General features: G+C 40.9%; 2 protein-coding genes across 3 annotated transcripts; one reads left to right on the forward strand and one right to left on the reverse strand.

Annotated features, from left to right (window-relative positions):
• Positions 1-2,129: 2,129 nt before the first annotated feature.
• lhfpl5b (LHFPL tetraspan subfamily member 5b) lies at positions 2,130-5,798 on the forward strand (the record flags this gene model as incomplete). Its single annotated transcript, XM_083975859.1, has 3 exons — positions 2,130-2,538; positions 4,997-5,233; positions 5,779-5,798. 3 exons carry the CDS (start codon positions 2,130-2,132, stop codon positions 5,796-5,798), a joined length of 666 nt encoding a protein of 221 aa, XP_083831985.1.
• Positions 5,799-6,788: 990 nt separating this feature from the next.
• srpk1a (SRSF protein kinase 1a) lies at positions 6,789-21,032 on the reverse strand. Of its 2 annotated transcripts, none has more exons than XM_083975728.1 (16): positions 20,976-21,032; positions 20,229-20,283; positions 16,947-17,074; positions 16,717-16,825; positions 16,485-16,572; positions 16,248-16,335; positions 15,655-15,761; positions 13,297-13,462; positions 13,175-13,200; positions 12,306-12,531; positions 11,808-12,197; positions 11,577-11,677; positions 11,233-11,340; positions 10,992-11,061; positions 9,729-9,821; positions 6,789-8,190 (listed from the first exon to the last, which is right to left on the reverse strand). In XM_083975728.1, the coding sequence occupies exons 1-16, from the start codon at positions 20,986-20,988 to the stop codon at positions 8,006-8,008; spliced, it is 1,953 nt and encodes a 650-aa protein (XP_083831854.1). In that variant the 5' UTR covers positions 20,989-21,032; the 3' UTR covers positions 6,789-8,005. The 2 variants fall into 2 exon arrangements, with proteins under 2 accessions (XP_083831854.1, XP_083831853.1); XM_083975727.1 differs by having other exon boundaries at positions 13,169-13,200.

The following is a 21,032-nucleotide window of genomic DNA, read 5'->3' on the forward strand; positions in this document are numbered from 1 at the left end:
TCCACAGGGCTGGGTTTGATTAGTCTTTTTATCTGAATTGTGAGACCCCCTCTCCATCTCATTCTTCTCACTGTCTTTCAGGCAGAGCTGGTGGTGAATCTATGTCTGCTCCCCCCCCCACCCCCACCCCCCGCTGCTGACTGTCCCTCTTGAGCTGCAGGGAGCCATCAGGGAGCCCCTGGGGACCGCTCATCCCTGACTATTGTCTCTCCACAGCAGGATATAATGTCACGTAGACTGCCCTCAAGCCCCTTGTTACCAACTGTGACTGGAGGGCATTGGGCACAGATGGCGGCATGCTCTGTACAGCGGTCCCTGTCAGGCTCAAGCTGCAGATTTTTATCCCAAACTGACCACAGCATGAAAAAAAAAGTGCAGGAAGCAAAACTGTGTGCTGCTTTGCTTTTAAGGTAACTGTTAAATATTATTAGAAATGTTTACATAAAATCCACCAATAATAACTGATAGATGAGAAAGTTTGTCTGGAGCAAATGAGATTCATGGTGCCCTAAATGTATTTCTGGTGCTGAATACTGTAATTTATCAGCCCACGGAGGAGCAATTAATATGGAAACGGAGCAGATTCCTGAGCAGCAGCTATGAGAGAGAGCAGACGCACCAGCGGTGGAGAGAGTTCTGTTTTGGTATCATAGACCAGCTTATTGGCAAAACACCAGTGAGCCCTGTGATTTGGAGCAGCCCACCTGTGTGCATGTGTTATAGGTTTTCCACATGTCCCAGCTGAATCATATACTTTATTGTTGCTCAGCCGCTGAATTCCCCAACACCCTGAGTATCAACAAAAGTCATAATCTATCCACATAGGATCTCTTCTTTATAATTCATCAAAATAAAATCCTTATTGTCTCTCTGTCACTGGAAGATAAGCAGCGCTCCAATATGAAGACTCAGCTGGAACAATATTGAATTTAATATCAGCAAACCTTTATTTGAAACATCCTGTGCATCAGCCATAAAACCTCAGCAAACTGTCAGTCCACAGTCACGGGTGTGTGACAGAGTGAGATTTTTAAATTATTGGAACAAATTGAGTTTGTGACAAATTAGAACAACCGTAAAACCGCAGTGTAATTACAAAATAACCGGCATATAATTTTCAGATAAGGCTTTTTAAGCTGTTGTGGAAACTCCTCTGGCATGACACTTTTATCTTTTGAGCTATTTAATTAATCAGGGAGACCTACTCAGAAAAGGGCTGAAGGGCATCTGAGCTAAAATCTAATAAACAGCTTATTGGTGTGACTGACTCATTGTGTGTGACTGAACAAACTAAGAGACCTATTACAGTGCAGACTTGATGCTCTGGAGGGATTCTCCCTGATGAAGTTAATAACAGTAATTATAATAATAATACTTATAGGCAACTTTCAAAACATCCAAGGTCAAGACAGAGTTAAAAACAATATAAGTTAAATTAAATTAACAACATGAATAAATGTTTGCAGTGTATAAAAGCAACATGAAAAAATGATTCCAGTGAACAAATGGAAAACAATCAGACCTGCAGGTTTAAATAAATGTTTTCAGCAAATGTAGCAACCTAAGATTGGCTGTGAATAATGGTCAAGAAAGCATTATAGACACTTTAATTACAGGCTATAAAGCCTTTATAAACAGTGTCTTGTAAAAAAAAAAAAAAAAAAAAAAATGTTCTTGAGACATGTTGGATGTTTGAACCAAAAATAACATCCTTTGTATTTAGCCTACAATTTATGCTGGTATATGAGCAGCAGCACAGTGTTGTATTGCTCATGCTGGGTCAGAGGGGTTGTGTTGTTGGCAGATGATCAGCTGCTCTGTTTACTCTGGGTCAATTTGGTGTTGAAATTACAATTGTCATTTAAAAAAGACAATATGCTGCTGACATTAACCCTCACCCTGCACCTGTCCGGGGTGACGTCAGACCCACGTCATTAATTAGGGAGGTGGGTGCTGTCCGGGGTGCTGAATCCTGAGCCAAAGCAGCCACAGCCGCAACAGGTGTGTGTGTGTCTGTGTGTGTGTGGACACAGCCAGGACATATGGATTCAGTGCAACAGCAGAACAACTCACGGGCTTAGTGAAGAATCTGTGAAATCCGACACAAACTCTTTCCTTTTAGCTACATCATGGATCTGCTTCCAGCCCAGGAGGCAGCCAAAATCTACCACACGAACTATGTGAGGAACTCCCGCGCTATCGGCGTCATGTGGGGGGTGTTCACCATCTGCTTCGTCATCATCACCGTGGTGGTCTTCATCCAGCCCTTCTGGATCGGGGACAGCGTCAACACCCCGCAGGCCGGATACTTCGGCCTCTTCCACTACTGCATCGGCAACGCGCTGACCTCGGAGCTCATCTGTAAGGGCAGCGTGCTGGACTTCGGCTCCATCCCCTCCCCGGCCTTCAGGACCGCCATGTTCTTCGTCGGGACCTCCATGCTGCTGATCGTTGGCACCATGGTCTGCTTCAGCTTGTTCTTCTTCTGCAACGCAGGAAACGTCTACAAGATCTGTGCCTGGCTGCAGCTGGCCGCAGGTACAGACTACTAGGCTATACTACTACTACACTCTATACTGAACTGCCTACTACACTACTAAACTACTGCACTACATGCTTTTATACTATCAACTGTTTTACTAACCGTTCTACAAACTTTCTTATAGCTTACTACAAGTAACCTACACTTCCCTTTATACCTGTATAGCCTAGGCTACTGTAAAAAAAACAAAAAAAAAACATTCAGGGCCGTTGCTAGTATTTCTGGGCCCCCTGAAAGAATACTAAAGTGGGCCCCTATACCCCCTGACTTTTCCACTTTTTTTCTTAGACTACGTACGTATTATCATTTTTTATTTAACCTACTTTGTTTTGATGCTAATGCAGCATTACTATGAGTATTAGTCAGGGTCTTACGCAGAATAATTCAGTCATACAAAGATTAGACTACTGGGGTTTTTGGTGGGCCCTACTGGGCGTTGGGCCCTTAGAATTATCATCACCTTTCTCCCCTATACAACGGCCCTGATACCATTACATTGCAGATACTAAAATTGTGCTGGACCATAAACTTGACAGTTACCAGTAGAAAAGAAAAGTTCCCAGAAATACCTTTACAGCACTCATCTAGGCTATAGCTCCACCAACTGTAGGCTAGTGCTGCTTACATATTCATCATGGGCTTAATGATAACAACAGCAACAACAAAAAGAAGAAAGTGATAAAGAAGAATGTAATATTTTGTATTGATTTATATTTTCAGGTCACATTATATTTGACATAAAAACTGACCGAGTGAAACTGGGGGACAAATCAATATGATGCTGCTTTACAGTGAAGCTGGAAATCAAAAGGGAATTTGATTTTCCTAATCCAGTGATGCTGTTTCTGTTTTACAGGCTTAAATGCAGCATGAAGTGAGGAAAATCTGAACTCAACTGAAATTATATCAACTGAAAGTCCATTGCCTTGCCTGACCGTCATGTTCCATTTATTTCTCAATAAAACAAAAAACACACTAGAATAATTGCTCTAAATTATCATCATATAAATATTCAGATGCTCAGATTCAGATGCTCATGCAGCTAGTAGTTATTAGTTTGGGTTAAAATCTTAGTTCGGTTACAGTTTTTGCTTTTTAAGCCTAATGTTTAGGCTATGTTTCCTTATTGCGCATAATTATCCTGATTACATGCGTGAACATTGTTCACGTCCATTACATTTTGTCACGGAAGTACATATGCAGAAAAATGTTTTGAGTCTGCACCTTACTGCAAAACCTGTGTCAGTGAGTGAGACCTGTGTTTCTGTTATGAGCCAGCTGATAAACTCATCCTGTCATGAGCCTCCTTCTCACCTCTCTGGTTTCAGGTGTGATGTGTTCATTCTTGATGTGCTGTTCTTCACAGTGGGAGCCAATAAAGGATCCAGTTTCAGCCCAGACTCTGACACCTCTGATGGTGGATTGGTTACATGTAACAAGAGCAGGTGTTGCTGGTTGTTAACTGATCTAAACTTGCACCTGAAATGTACCAGAGCCAAGGAAACCAGCCATATAGCTACATATCACAAAGGCCTTTATGAAATGTACTCAGATCCTTCACCTACGAAGCAAAAATAACAATGTCAGAATAATCAATTATATATTGTATATTAAAATAAAGTCAAAATGCGTTGGTAAAATTGTTACTTAAACTAAAACTACAGCACAGTAAGGTAAAAAGCAGTAAAATGTCCAGTATGACTGATAGCTCCTCATGTATTAAATTAGATTATCAATACTGGTGAAAAAAGATAGTAATAATTTGACCCGTTTGAGCCTCAGGGTTAAAACCACCTGAAACATTTAGGAAATAATTGGTTTGGAAAAACTAAAATAATGAACCTGCAGCCACACTCCTAATATTCAGTGCTTCAAAAGTCACAGTTGGGCATTGAACAACAAGTTTAATGAGACACTTACTTTGTGTTGTGTGAATTTTCAGCATGTTTCTGTACTTGAATGAGTTACATAGAGTTGCAGTGAGTTGAGCTCCGAGATCCATTGTAATTTAAATCCTAATATGTTTTATTTTACAAGCATTTTTGGTGTCATCAGTTATATGCTAGAATTCAGTTGGGCTACATACAATGAAAATACTCCAAATTAAGTGAAAGTACCACTTACTAGTTATTTATACTGCCACTTGAGTTAATATTCCCATGTAGGTCTGTACGTTGGCTATGGCAAAATAGAAATTATAAAAATAAAAAAAACCCAGAGGAAACTTTACCAGATTTAGCATTAAACATTTAGAAGCTTTCAGAACGGTACATCATCCAAACTGCACCACTGAGCATCCTCTGCCCGACTGCGCTCTAAATAAATGAAACCTTTTTACTCTTTATGGGGCTACATCATACTGCAGCACGGGGCTCTAAAAAAACCTCCCTCATAATTAATAATCAAAATAAAAGCACAGACAGGGTGATAATCCGTGTCCTCTTTCCACCACAGCTGCGTTGATGGTGATGGGCTGCATGATCTACCCGGACGGCTGGGACGCTCCCGAGGTGAAGAGGATGTGTGGCCAGAGGACGGATAAGTACAGCCTGGGGAACTGCACGGTGCGCTGGGCCTACATCCTGGCTATCATCAGCATCCTGGACGCCCTCCTCCTGGCCTTACTGTCCTTCACGCTCGGCAACCGGCAGGACAAACTGCTGCCAGATGACTTTGAGGTGGAGGGAGCAGGTGAGTGTTGATGACGTTGAACAGGTGCAGTCCGACCACATTTTCATAGGATGGAAAAGCAGAGGTGTCGCGTTCACCATTCATTTTATTTTTTTACACCTGTGATTATCCTACTGTGAATCTTAAAGGTCAAACTTCATTCTTGACCTTGGAAACAGCAGTTTACAAAACATTATCAACTCAGGGGCCATTGAGGAGCTTTTGATCAAGTCACATGATCCTCTGTGGATCAGACTTGTGCAGTTGTCAGTCATGAAAATTGTATATTGTAAATGTCTTAATGCTGTCAAACTGCAGACTGAAATATACAATTTATAAAGGGTGCTGCTTGAAAGTTTGTGAACCCTCCAAACGTGCTGTCTGTGATTGTGTCCAAGTGATCTCTGGCAGGCAACTTTGTTCTTTCTTGAGAGCAGATGCTTCCTATAGCCACTCTCCCATGAAAATCATGTCTATTCATTTTTTGCCCGAGTGTTCATGCATATTATATTATATACATTTATCCCAGATTCTGAGTGTCCACGTGTAAATGATTTGTCTTACAGATCCAACAAAACTTTCCTAAGGATGTTTTATTTGATTGGTCTGCTTAATTGATAACATATCTTTCACCTGAGTCTATTACATACTTGACTTTACCGATGCAGCTGCAGGGTTCATTTACTTTTGCATGTACTCTGCTGGCTACTCACAAAGTTCCTCAAAACAAGCACATGGAATAGATAAACATAAACCTGACATGTCATTTATAAAGACTGGTGATGATAAAATAGAAAATCGTGGAAAAAAAGGAAAAGAAAAATCTGAACTACTCAAGGGGTTCACAAACTTTTAAGCAGCACTGTATACCTAAAAAAAAAAATACTTTCTTTATTTACACTGATTTACCATCCCACAGCAAGCTGGGTAGTTCTTTTTATTCATTTATGGCACTTGTACTTTTAAGGAGCAGTTCATATTTACTATATAATGTTTCTTGTAGTACTAAAGAATTAAATTATGTATGGATTATTTTATTTCTGTTAAATGCACTTTATATCCATGATTTCCTACATTTTGCCCCCGAGGCTACAACTCAAACATCAGCTCATGAATTATAATGTAATGCATCCATCATTAAGAGCTGCTGATTTCTTTTGCAAATTATTTAACCAGTCTTCTCCCTTTAATTCTAAATTTTGGTTTGGTCCATTAAAATCCAGATGTCTGTAAGAGCATGTTTTACCCCTTTACAGAAAACCCGTGATGAGAACCCAGACCTTCCGGACCCCAGTGTGATGTCGGTTCTTTGATGAGATTCAAGCTTCAACACAAAAATCTAGAAAACCCATCATGCAGTGTGGATAAAAAAAATTCTATTTCTTGCCTTTTTTGTTCTCTGCTGATTTCTTTTTTTTTTTATTTTACCACAGTTTTATACAACTTTACATTTATTTTACCGCCTCACAGACCATATCATATCCTGTTGGAGTTAGCTTCTCATACAACATATCAAAAACCTAATAAACAGAGAAATACAAGCTTCACACAGTCATTTCATCATTGTATGAAGATCTGTTTTATTGTATGGTGTTTATTTCATGTTTGTTTTACAGTTTTGTAATTTGACAGCTCACACAAAGTCTATGCTCTTGAATCTGAAACGGATGTAAATTTTGTTTTTACCTAAGCCTCGACGGATACATAGGTGACTTTGATATGATCAATTTTGAGACACCATTACGTAACATCAGATCTCACCATCTCTATGGTAGAAACAGTGACATTATTGAACAGTTGGCCATACATACAACTGAGCTTGAACACATCATCCATACGCTTTTATTAAAACACAGCTACCCAGCTAAATAATTTTAGCTAAGATATAAGATTTTTGTTAGAAACTGTACATAACTGTAATATACATAAAGGCAAACTCTTTGGTACAGATATATACAGTTTATTTTCACTTCTTTTTTCCTTTGAATTGGGCTTCTTAAAATGTGGTCTTGTTGAAATCTTTAAAACACTATATTCCTCAGTTGTAATAGGTGTATGAGAATACCAGCCTCCCATGAGAATGAAAGATCTCATTTATTATAAGTAACTAACCACACTACATACCAGGTGATAACGGATTTGTTATGGCTAAACAATATGACCTATTTTATCGGACAGTGAATGTCTCAGTAAGAAACTAGAGTCTGTCTGGAAAATGCTGTGAACATTACTGCAGTCAGTGTAAATGTCAGCCCAGTGTGCAACTTCCTAAACCTACTTTACAAATACAAAATGCATACCTTACATGTGTAATATAAGATAAATTCATTAAAAATAAAAAAAGAGAACACAGCACTAATGAAAACATATGAAGAAAGTGATAGCGAGTCCTTTTTAAAGGGGACAAAAATGACCAATAAAGGCTACATATCCTTGGTTTGTTTGGGATTTAGTGCAGGAGTGAAACCAACAAGGATGAGTCACTAGCAGTACGATAACAGGTTTGCTTGGGTGGAACGGTGAACGGAGCACAGCAGTTGGAGCCAACATAACAAAGAAATATAATCCACTGGATTCCTGACGTCATCACACCGAGAAAAGAACCAACAAATACAAAGCAAACGTACACAGAAGCTTTAGCTCAATAACAAGAACATAAGAGATCAAAAAAACAAAAAGAGAAATAAATATTCATCTGATATGCCCAAACTGGAAAGTGATCTGTTGCAGTCTCTGGAGAAAAGTGAGAGGGAGGGAGGGAAGGAAGGAAGGTGCAAGGGCTGGAAGACTCCACTAGAGGGCGAGCCATGGGTGGCGCAAGCACTCTGCAGCTGTGGCTCTCTTCTCAGGGATCAGCTCCAGCATGGGAATCAGGAAGTCGGTGAAGCACTCGGCTTCTTCACGGGGCCACTCGTACTTGTCGACGAGCACCTCCAGCAGTCCCCATGGCTTCAGCTTTGTGATGTGTTTCAAGTCACCTGCATGCATACATCCAGACGGACAACGCTGCGTCAGAGTCACGCAGGAGCGGAGCACCACACTTTACAACATGTGAACTGAGAACAACAAAGTAGTTACATCTATGAAATGCCATGCAGTCTTAATATCTAGATATTCCATACAAGATGTACTATCTTTTTAACTGTTCAAGTGTTTTCAAACAGGTATTAGTTTTTATTGCTTACACCCAATGTTTAAAATGATTTTTTTTATCCATTGAAGTTAAAACAAGAAAAGTTATGGCTATGATAAACAACACTTGAGCATGATCCCAGGGACAGGGAACAGAAAACTCTAATGTTGATTAATCTTGACACGGACACTTTACGTTTTACCTTTCTTGGTGAAAAAATCCTTGGAATATTTGCCGGTCATTATGAGTTTGCGTGGGACACTCCCCAGCAGCTCAATGATCAACGCTATGTGGTCTACACGGCAGTACAAGGAGCAGGAAAAGACAAGACAAGACAGACAACAGATTCATCAGACAGTGTCCCAGTCTCAGGCCCAGCTCTGGGTGTGTGGATGGACGGCTGAGAAAGAGCAGGTCACACTCATAACACACGGGCCAGATGGCTGCAGAGGCCGGGGTGCCCAGAACAGCAGTAAAAAATAAATAAAGGTATCAAAACAAAGCCTTCAGATATTACATAAGCTCTAGGGCTCTTCTGTTTCAAGAACCAATAAGATGGCTGCAGCCATACCAAATAATAAATAGTAGGTATTATCTATCATCAGCCTCCTGAGAAACCTGTTCTCACACTTCAAAGCATAAAACTCAGCTTCTCACATGACACATAACCTTATCTGTTGAATCCATTCCATTACATCTTTGCAACTTTTTACATTGTCAACTGATGTTTCCTTGATTAATATATTAGATTTCGGTCTACTCTCGATCCTGTCAGAAAGTGACAGAATTCAGCTCTCATATTCAATTTACAATGATATGATTCTCATAATAAAAGAGCAGTTTTACTAGGATATTAGCAGGCGGACATCTGCCCTTGGGAAGGACACTGAACGCAAAAACATTATATATTCTGAAATTTAATTCTGAAACACGTGGGACCTCTAATTTACAGAGACAGTGAAACAAAGTTTAACGATTGCACTGTGGTCCAATAATTCTATCAAATTAAGTTAGGCATATGATATAATTCGTTTATCACGCCACTTCTGTGGCTCTTACTCCAACTCCTCCGTGGAGGAAAATAAAGTCAAGAGAAATTTTCTCTGCAGGGCTCAATAGTGTCAAGTATCCAGTGAAGTCCTCTGGCTACAACTGAGGAGGTAGTGTTCGTACCTCTGCCAGGCAGTCTATGGCAGAACAACTGACATTAAATCAATGTTTGATGGCACTGTCCAAAGTAACAGACATTTATTGGTCTGCGCCGACTGTTTCACCCACTGGCCTGCACACACCAACAACTTTGGTGGATCTTGTGACCTGTGCTCTTCCCCCAGCCATCCACCACCGTCCCCACAGCGGGCCGCAGACAGAGGGCTGGCATACCTCTCTTGGTGAAGTATTCCTGTGAGTATTTCCCACTCAGAGCATAGTGACGAGGGATTTTACCGAGCAACTCAATCATGAGAGCAAGATGGTCTGGAAATGAGGCACATCAGAGGAGGAGAGGGGAGATAGGAAGTCAGGGACAAACCATTTCGGAGAGAGAGGAGGGGATGGCAAACAGTCATGTGGAACAAATGTATTAGGAACAATGGATGATGACAGCCTAGTATGACAATGAGCACGGGTATGAGGAGCCTGTATTATTTTTTCACATAACATTTGAACACACGTAGGCCATTGACTTTCATACATGAAAATAAACCATGAGGACTGAATCAGATCGAGTACAAGGCGGAAAGCAGAGCTGAGAAAAAGCTAATCGCACTAAAATGTGTAGAGCAGAGTCCAGCACAGGATAAGTGATGAGTTAAAAAAAAAAAATCCAATCAAGCACAGCCACCCAGCAGAGAAGGCAGTGGTTATCAGTCAGCAATAGACTCATGGATATACTGTATGTGCTGTAGGTGAAAAAAAATATCAATTCACAGCTGCAGGATATGAGCCAATAAACTAAAAGGTTGAATCTCAGAGCATACCTAACCTGACATGCTGCAGCAGAATCAAGTCAGTACAGACATCTCAAGCGATGCAGCAAGCCAACATGAACATAAAGCAAAGCAAAAGGCGGAAAACAAGGAAGCATGGAGGAGTGAGCGATGATGAGGAGATGAAGGAAAATGAGTGAGGAAATGAAGTGATGGGCCCCGTCTCCAGTGCGCCAGAAAATGTGTTTTCGAAGTGTTAAGAGAGGACATAAACACAGGAATGTTGGTACTCGTCATCACATGATTCATGTCAGCATTTCCTCTACATCCGAGAACATTTGAAATCACTGCAATGGAGTAACTCATGTAAGAGCAAAGTGCACCGCAACTTATTGTACAGAAGACTGCACATTCATTTGCAGTGAAGGTCACAACTTGCCATGCTAAGTGTGGAACTCTCATCACGTGTATTTAATAATCTAAATAATTAACCAAGACAATAATGCTCTAATGAGACTCAATTTAACAAGATGAGAACCTCATTAAGGCTTTTTTACAGTAGCAGTAACTGTTAAAACTTACCAACCATGCTAAAACCCTCTTACTGATGACGTGTGTATTTCAAAAATGCTTCTAAATATAGCACTTGTGATTAATGGTGTGCAATTATAACTGGATAAAACAGAAAATGGGCAGGAAGAGGAAATCCCAGCAATACCTTCATCCCTGGAATAATCTTCCCCAGAATGTGGTTCAAACAAGTAGTCCCCTGTGGCGAGCTCAAAGGCCTGAGGAGACAACACATCATCTTAAACACAGCAAAAGACTTAGTATGAAGGAATATAATGACTCACTGCCACTACTTGCTACTGTTTCATAATGCTAATGAGGTCCTATAGGAACATTTGACTATATTTCTTTTGATATAATGCAAGTGGACTGTCATTGTAATGTCTTACCATGCAGGCTGTGCTCCATAGATCAGCGGGGGTACTGTATCCAGAACCAATCAGCACCTCTAAGGACCGGTACTGCCGTGTCTGTATGTCTTCTGTAAAGTGCTTGTGCTGAGAGAGGCAAACAAAGGAGAATAGACAAAAAACTATAAATTATTATATTATAAATGCGAGAAATGTTGAATATCTGTGCCAAACATCAAACTCTTCACAAAAAAATCCTATAAAAATAAAGAGATAGATTGATGTATTTCTATTTTGGTAGCAAGATGACACTGGATGTGTCCCTCGCCGCAAGGCTTCATCCCTAATCAGGAAATCCCTCAGGTCATTAGCAGACTACTCACCACCCAGCAGGCATTTCCCAAGTCTGCAATCTTGACCTTGATCTTGTCTGCATTGAGTGGCTCAAGGGGGTTAACTAGCAGGGATCCTGCTGGTAGCTTCCCTACATTGGAGCAGAGAGACAGACAGACAGATAAGGATGGGCTTATAATCTCATAGCAGCCCAGTCAGAACAACAGGCTTCCTTACAAGCTTTCTGCAGGCTGTTGATGCACTGATTTTGACACACTGACCGTTTCCCAGGCTGTCCTCGGGTCTATATTGACAGTCAGACCCGTCCTCTCCCTCCTCCAGCAAAATGCTTCGCTCCAGCTCTCCTTCCTCCAGCCCAGCAGGAAGGTATCTCTCAGTAACTCCGCTGCTACGAGCGCCCCTGCATTCAGTCTCAGTGTCCAGCTCATTGAGCCTGGCAGAGTCCACGCCGTTGGGGATGGGCTGGACGGGAGACTTGTTGCGTTGCTCCTCCTCACTGGCACATTTTTCCAAGGGCTCTGCGTTGCCATTGTGTTGGTCTTCGTCCCTCCACTGGGACTGTCTCTGTTCCACCTCTACATGGCCGTTACAGTTCACCTCTGGCAGCACCTCTGGTCCCACCCTCTTGAGATCTGCCAGCACACTCCTCTCTGACAGCGGAAGGACAGGAGAGGTGAGGAATCTTAATTTTTGCATCGACAACAGAACAAAAACCAACAATAAAAGTATATATCACTTATGTGATGCTGGCCTCTTACCGTCTGTTTCCTCATTTCCGAGCTCCTGAAGAGACTCCTGTCTGAGAGGAGCACACACTCGCGCCTTTGGAGACTGTGGATCCTCGTCCTCTTCGTCGTCCTCCTCTCGTGGCCCTGTGGTCTTTTCCATTTCCTCAAGGTCCATGATGCACTTTTCTAACAGCTCCGCCTGACGCTTCTGCTTCTTTTTTAATTTCTTCTTCTTGTTCTTGGACATTTTTACCGTCTGTCAGAGACAAACAAACACAAAATATGAGTGGGCTCTCATTGATAGATGCTTCATCTTGGCAATGCTTTAAAGGGGAAATATGCAAGTTGGTCGCTTTTTCGCTGTTTTGGTCCCTTTTCTATGGAGCTCCCCCTACAGTTATGGAGTGCATATTTTCACAGTCCTCCTCTTCCCTCCCCCCCGGCCGTGTGCATTTGTTTACAACGAAGCCGGCAAGAAATCAATCAATAGAGCGGTACATAACGTTATATATCATATATGATGTTACAACTTGTATATTTGTGTAGTCTTATCTGTCATAAACAAGAGATTACAGGTTACGGGGGCACGTTTGTGTCGCGGTGTGCAGAGACAAGAGCTGGGACACCGGGGCAGTGGCACTGATCTTGCAAAGTTGCTTTTCAGCCAAGAGACGCTACGTGGAAAGCAGAGAGCCTCCATTCTCCCTCGTAACAAGTTACATGTAATTTATTAAACCATCACAATTACTCCGAAGCTGTTTCATTAAGGTAAAAATGTAGCATAGTTAAGCTAAAAATCTTGCATAGTTCCTCTTTAACCATCACAATTACTCCGAAGCTGTTTAATTAAGGTGCACATCTTGCTTAGTATGTGACAATGAAAAGGACTGTACCTGTACCTGTTTTGGAGCAGGTGCTGTGCTTACTGAAAAGAGAATAAGAGATGTTTACAAACTGTTATGAAACCAATCCACACACATAAACACGTGAGGGTGTGTGTGAGAATGTGTTTGTCTCATACTTGCTGAGCCTGAGGGAGGTGGAGCCCCGGCCTTCTGCCACTCTGTGGCCTCTGCTGCCAGCCTCCGGACATAAGGCTCATCCACGCTCATCAAGATATTCTCTGGCTTGATGTCCGTGTGGATGATCTGACACTTTGTGTGCAGGTAGTCCAGGCCTTGGAGTACCTAGAAAAATAAGGTCATTAAAGATCAGCACTGAACTGGAATTCACACTTTATATTTCAGTTTCTTTTCTTTGTGGCTCTCTAATTATACTATACAGAGGAAATGACTAATACATGTAGAAATCATAGGGACAACCTGAAATTAAATAAATAAATGCATGCATACATAGTAGTAATGACATTCATGAAACGTGAGCAGCACGGATTTGTGTGTAAACCCTGTGCAGCGCAAATTTACGTGGATTTCCGCATTCATCAATCTTTTAGTAGTGCTGATTTTTTCGTAGCTACTCACAAAATCTACACCTGCTCCGGACTGTGTGTTGCGCTTGTGTAAATGTAGGAATGCAAATAAATACTGCTTGTCACTGCTGAAAATTACAATTTCAATCCGTATTACTCTCTCTCATGTTCAAAATACGCCGACGCCTTTGAAACACGTAATTTAAACATGACAAACAATTAGAAATATTTGGAGAGAGAGACATTTTAGGGATCGGACACGCACAAACACGTCAAGGCTCCATCTTATGATGATAATAATCTGATATAAAACCGGAAAAAACTTTTTTGTGTTGCTACAGTACAGTCACAGTCACTTCACCCTGCGCAGTAGCGCAGTCGGCACCGGTTTGGATGGAGCTGTGACAGACGGCTGGTGCTTCTGTAACAATATAACCTGCCTATATAACTTCATGTGTTGATACAGCCATGCTCCTCTACAGCTGAGGCTGTGAAGAACCTGCTGCTGGCTGCTGTAGTTCTGTAGTAGTGTTTTTTTTTTTTTTTTCATGTTTCATATTGAACTATTCTGGCTTTACTTCTTAAACGGTTCTTTAATAAATCAAGGATACTTAATTCACTACATCTGTTTCTTCCCTCCAGCCTTTGACCTGTCCCAGTCACACCACTACTAACAGAAGAGAATTCAATATTTTTTCAGGACTCCACGTCACCCAAAATGACTTCGATCCACAATCTCTCTTTTTTTCTCTCTTTCTCTCTTTCCTCGTTTGCGTCATGGCCGCAGGTGAGCAGGATGCACCTACCTCCTAATATGGTGATCAGGATCTCCTTATATGGCTATTCATGTATGGAGATCTATGCTAATTGCTGAACACCGGGGGCGTGTTGTTAATTTACGATGGGTTGGCATTCATGAACTTACACACGTGTTTACGATCAAATCTGAGTTTCCCGCACCGTTCATGAATCCGGAGTAGAGTTTTAGTAGAGTGAGCTTTTATGTGCAAATCTACACACAGATTTACTCACGTTTCATGAATGAGACCCACTGTGTGTATATGTACTGTATATGTGTGTTTTAATTAGGGTTGCAAAATTCCGGGAATTTTCAAAGTTGGAAACTTTCCTTGGGAATTAATGGGAATGTATGGGAATATATGGGAATTAACAGGAATATATGGGAATAAACGGGAATAAATTGGAATAAATCCGAAATTTACAAAATTCCAGTTAACAAAATTCCAGTTCCTTAACAGGGAACTTAAATATAGTTGGGGGAAATATATTGTAGCATAATCTTGGCTAAAACAACCAGATTTAATGCAAATACACTTGAATATCTAGTGCATGTGACTATTCCTCAGTCACATGCACGGACTACTCGGTACGGGTTACTCAACATGCATGTTTTTGTTCCACGCACAAATAAATCTGTTGAAATGTCATGTTTTTTAATTGTATTATTTTGCATGGATGTCTGCTTATGACAAAACAAAATATTTACATTCATGTTCTACAGTTTGTTTAAGTTACCCCCAATTTCCAGTTAATTCCCATAAATTCCCATAATTCTCATGGAAGGTTTCCAATTTGTAATATTTCCAAAATTCCCCAATTTAATATCCCATGGAAAGTTTCTGGAAATTTACCAGAAATTTACTGGAAATTTTCCGCCCCTTTGCAACCCTAGTTTTAATTACTGACTCAATCACAACAAAAGCTCCTTGGCTCAAAAGCTCTTTTCTTACTCCAGCGTCATGCAAAGAGGCAGGTTTGACTTGCTCGCTCTTTTGTACTTTCACTTATAACAACATGCTCTGGCCTGACTGGCTTCCACCCATCATACAGCCTGGAGGCCACACGGCTGCTAGAAACCTGAGGAAGCTCTGACTGACTTCATAATGAATCATCTGCATACAAAAGGGACAACACAAAGTCCTGTGTTACCTGTCTGATGATGCTCTTCACGCACGGCAGGGGCAACCCTTGGTAATTGGACTTTATTATCCACTTTAATAAGTGATGCCCCAACACTTCAAACACCATGCAGACATCTGGAGATCACAGTAGTCAAGAATAGTGACAGTGAAATGCAAGAAATGCCAAACTGAAAACTCATTAGGAGGGACTTACTCAACCTGTCAAGGCCCTGTGGCCATACACTTACATGAGGAGTAGCATTATTTATACTGAGAAGAAGGCAGGTCATGAGAGTGCATACACTACACTGTTGTGAGGGAGTCTCATATTACAGCCATAGCTATCCCTGTGGCATTCGTGGGATCTTACGCAGCCAAAGTGTCGTGATAGGCGGAGGCCTGTTTGGGACACACAAAGGTTCCATTTAGTCCGGCCGACACCTGCTGTTTACTTTGTTACTTGCACGCTGCTTTCCACCTAAATTTGACACCAAGGGAAAGAGAAATTCTTTCCTTGAATTTCTAAGAACTAATAAGCTTTATTCTCTCCAGCTAGAAGCAATTAAATCTGAGTCAGGAAAGACTAGGAAGTATTTGCATGATTTGGTTTACAAAGGATACGAGTTCCATTGACACCAGAGATCTTGAAGTCGTCTAGCAGCTGGACCACCATCTCCCGCTTAGGGTCATCGGGGTCTGAGTTTCTCACCTGAAGACAAACAAAATTAATGCAATAAATAACTATCTGAATTTACATTTATTGATAGCTGACCGATGGAACTATAGTGGGATGACATATCTCTTCATCTGTGACATGTCACACAACAAACGAGTGAAAGCCATAGATCAGTGACTTACAGATCTGAGGAGTTTGATTTCGTCCACTGCTGTCTCTGTGTAGTGCTCTGCACTCTTCACCACTTTCATTGCAACAAATCTCTTCACCCTGGAACCACAAAGGAGGTGACATTCGCTAACAGGAAGCACTGAAAAAGGTCATACTACAACAGAGGCGTGCGTTACTGTGTTATGCAATATCAGGTCTCAAAAACAAAACAGGATGAAATATTCAGCAAAGCGTTTCTCATACTGGATGTCCCAGGCGAGCCACACGGTGGAGAAGTGTCCCCAGCCTAGTTTCCTGATAACATGGTATTTTCCATTGTAAAGGTCTCCTACTTTCACGTGGTGGTAGCCACCTGGAGGAGAAGAAAATGCACCTTAACTAAATAAGAACTTGAATCAAATGTTTCATCTTGTTTATCCACAATAACTGGATTATAGTGCGCGTGGAAACATACAGAGTGAGACGAGATTCACCTTTGCAGTAGTCATTAGGATCCTCCTGCTCTTCATCATCAGAGCCGAGAATTTCCTCTGGTTCCTCGGGCTCCTGAGGTGAGGTTTCTTGCTGCGGCTGCTGTCGAGATCTGGGAGTGGCTGGCTGCCTGATGGACATACACACCGACCATTTTTAACATCATCTCTGACATATTCTCTTCTGCCTGATTACAAAGTCTTTTGAGCAGTAACCTCTGCGGCGGCTCTGAACAATTACCTGTCATTTAATTCTAGAAACGCATTCCTATTTAACAAATGCTTTACCGGGGCAAGACAAATGTTCTACACCTCTTTTTCTCACCAGCCTGCTACCTTTAAGTTCAATAACACTCAAATCCTGCTTTAAACCTGTGACTCCTTAATTAGAGTTTTCACTTGAGATTCAAGTTGGGATTTTAATTTGGTTCAACTACTGTGTCTTTATTTAGCCGAAAGAAAGCTTCATGTGTTTTTGTCCTGGTCTAACCAACTGACCACTTAAATAATTTGAATACATTAATATTCTGACTCTGACATGTTAATGACTTTGAACAAGCAAAAAAGGTATTTACAGAGCTAATCTGCATGACTGGTGCTGGCAGTTTTAATTATATGCATATTTTAAATAAAATAACACAGCAAATAGTCACTTTGACTAAGCAATGCAAGAAAATATACCTTCCTTTGTTAAAAAAATAAATAAATCAAGTGCACAAAGTATTTTAAGTGCTAATGATGATTGAAAAAAAAACATCTATACATTCGCAGGCAATGAGGAGATCCAGTTAAAATCTAGTAAAAACATTCCTGACATGTACAGTAAATGTCACACATCAAGACACTTTACAACGCATAAGACACATTTAACCTTTAATGTCTTTGCTGCAGGGTACATTTTTTTAATGCAGCTATTCAGCTGTCTACACATGTCTGAATAAGAACAGCTTTACTAATTGTACTGCAAGTCCATTTTAGGATTAGTGTCTGCTGTGTATTTATATCATGTATGAAAATATAAACACTGCTGAATCAGGGCTTCAGTGGTTGGTATAAAATAAATCACCAAAGTCACAGGCAAGAAAGCTAAACTGCATCTGAATTAAAAGGAATAAAAAAGATATGTATCATCAATAAGAAGATCAAGGTCCAAGTCTGTCTCTGCCACTGATATCCCACATTAGAAAGCCAAATTTTGTTATTGTGTCAAGTTGTGAGATGACACGGTCCAACGAGAACAAGACACAGTGGATTAAAATTTAAAACTGAGCCACCAAAAAGTCATATTAACAGTATGGCCCAACATTTTGTAGACCAGACGCTGCAGCCACATATCATATTTTACTGCACAAAAAAGACCTGAACCCCAAAATAACCTGAGAAGTTGTTAAAGTTGACCAATTAAAGTTTGGGGTGTAGCTTATGAAGAATGTAGTAAAGGTGAATGTTAAATTACTGGATGATTATGTGCAGGCTTTTAAAATCGATATTTATAGCCTACATGTTTTGACCATAACTGTGGCTTAAAAATGTATCAGGGCAAGCATCATCATACCACAGTAATATATAGAAAGAGGAAGTACATCAGAGTTTCTAAAATTAAGATTCATGTTTAATTTGAGGTTTCAATCATTTGTCATACAAATATCAGTGAAATATAAATTTAGCTGTTCTCACATTTCAACCAAGCACAACAGAGCATCCAGTAAATTTACTGAGCTCAGAACAAAACCTAACAACGTCCTAAATCACAGAACAACATATATATACCAGAATTTTATGTAGTAATAAAAATCGCATTTGTATGCAAGCACTTTGTCTGTGTGAATATATATGTGAAAACATATAATCTGTGTTTGCCAACAGTTCAGCTGCTAATATTAACTTGAAAGCCAAACAGCCTGATGTTACTTCCTCCGCAGAGGAGATTAAGGCTGCTCATCACTATGGGAGCCGACAGAGCCGAGATCACATTCAAATAAATTCTCAAAAACTGGTCTGTGGCGTCTCACAAATGGGCTGCTGGTTTCTACATAATCTGCAAATTCATGCCTGACACAGTTATTTGAAGCAAAGAGCTTTTAAGCATATTTGTGCAGCAATTACAGAATAAACAGCTGCAATTAATTACTGATTTATTTTAACAGAATCTAGACTTTCTAATGACGGCTTTTCCATTTGAGATGCATTTGCTATCGCTGAATTAATGATGCAATTCTAGTATTAATAACACATTTGTTGGAAGCAATCAGAATGAATACTAATAATTCATCTATGCAGGTCTTATGCTTAGTCACAAATCGACATGACCTATTGAAGAATGAAGATGCCGGTGAACCAAGAGAATTTCATTACTTGCTCCAATTAGTCATTTTTTCAAGAAGGGAAAAAAACTGGTTGCATTTTTCAGTGGGTGTACCTATTTATTTTTGCACATGCTCATTACTTTCAGTGTGAAGGCAAGTGTGTGGTCTAATATTAAAGTCATTCTGACAAGTTTCCTCGGGGAACCTTACATTAAATTGATGTTTACCTTGACATCTGGTTCAGACCTATAGCTGTTTCACTCCACTATCACGATGGCAATTAGACAATGTCTAACAGCTCTTCTTTATGTATAAATAGCGGTCAGTCTGCAAGGATGACTGAGGCATGTAACAGTCCTGCAACTGCACGTTATATCTTGCTTCTTAGTAATGTGATTGTTACCCCTGATGGACATGCAAGTTTGAGCCGGGAAGATAACGCTATCAGGAGATGAATATCTGCAATCGTGCTGCTTTCAGTGAAACACCATGCTTCGGTGGGCTGATGTGGGCTTCTTCATTCTCTTGTTTTAAATATAGCACAGGCCGTTATGTAACACTCCAGAGGATGCCACTGATGGCATGATTAGTGGATTGTTAGGTACACCAAACAATCAGTATTGGAGATCATCACTTGAGACCAAACTATTTTGATAGAAGGATATAACCTATGTTTTTTTTTTTCCACATGTATGTAGGGACAGCTTGGAACTTGCATTAAAATGTACGCCTGAAGCTTTGTGGGTAAGGCTGTAGGTCTTACTTGAGCTTCCATGCAAAAAACTGGGAAGCTATAAAACCAACCCTGCATGCACGATCTCAGAGGCCATCTGAGATTGTGTTAATACGTCTTTCACTTCTTCATCTCTGGGTAATGCACAGACCAAAAAGACTGCAAGAGTGCAAACCTGCAGCCTGCAGTGACCCTGCTGTCAATTTCACATGCAAACGAAATGACAGCACGTGTGGCGAGACTCACTTTTTACTGGTCTTCTTTGCTTTCGCCCTCTTCTTCCTCGCCTGGAGTGCCAAAACTGTCAGAAGAAACCAGCGACACGTTATGTTGTGTTTTTTTTCTGCCTTTGTCTAATAGCTGCCGTTTGATCTCGAGCTCACACTCAAGACAAAAACACACACACACACACAATAAAGATGACACTGTCTGATGTAAAGCATACAACAACGTCGCCTTACAGCTCATGAACTATAAGATGTGTGGTGTATCATGTTATAGCATGAATAGCAGCATCTAAATCACAACTGCGATGCATCTGTCACCCGGTTTGATACTGGAAACCATCTAACCATCAGTAAGCGACCCCACATAGGTGACCGCTCATCTCACACAGACTGCAACGTCTGCGTGTGGACTGGTTTTTACACACTAGCTGGTCGGTTCACACAGAGCTGGCTGCTGCTGCTGCTGCTGCTGCTGCTGCTGTCGGTTGTTCTTCTTGAGCTTGGCTATAAAACAGAAAGAGCTAGAGAGCTGAACGTAGCTCGCTAATCCTGACATGTCCCATTGAAGCTAAAGCTAAAGTGCTAACGCAGCTCAACAGTGCGTGACAGACGCGTTCAATTAAAACCCCCATCTGAATGGATGCAGCTCGGGTTAAACTTCGCATTTGTGACATCCACAGCAGTGTACATACACACACGGACACACACACGTACGACGGGCTACAAAGGCTCACGCAGTGTGCGGGGTGTCGGTGTAAAGATTTACCTTTCCTCTCCATGTCGGCTGGACCCGTAGCGTTAGCCGTTAGCTACACCACCAGTG

This window comes from Trachurus trachurus (assembly GCF_905171665.1).
Source record: "Trachurus trachurus genome assembly, chromosome: 7".
Classification (NCBI taxonomy): Eukaryota; Metazoa; Chordata; class Actinopteri; order Carangiformes; family Carangidae; genus Trachurus; species Trachurus trachurus.

Excerpts from the sequence above, each read along its gene's own strand:
- srpk1a (XM_083975727.1), bottom strand. Across the intron at positions 17,075-20,228 it reads GCAAAGAAGACCAGTAAAAA|GCAGCCAGCCACTCCCAGAT; the intron begins GTGAGTCTCGCC and ends TATGTCCATCAG. Across the intron at positions 15,762-16,247 it reads CTCTGGTGTCAATGGAACTC|ATGTCTGCATGGTGTTTGAA; the intron begins GTATCCTTTGTA and ends TGTGATCTCCAG.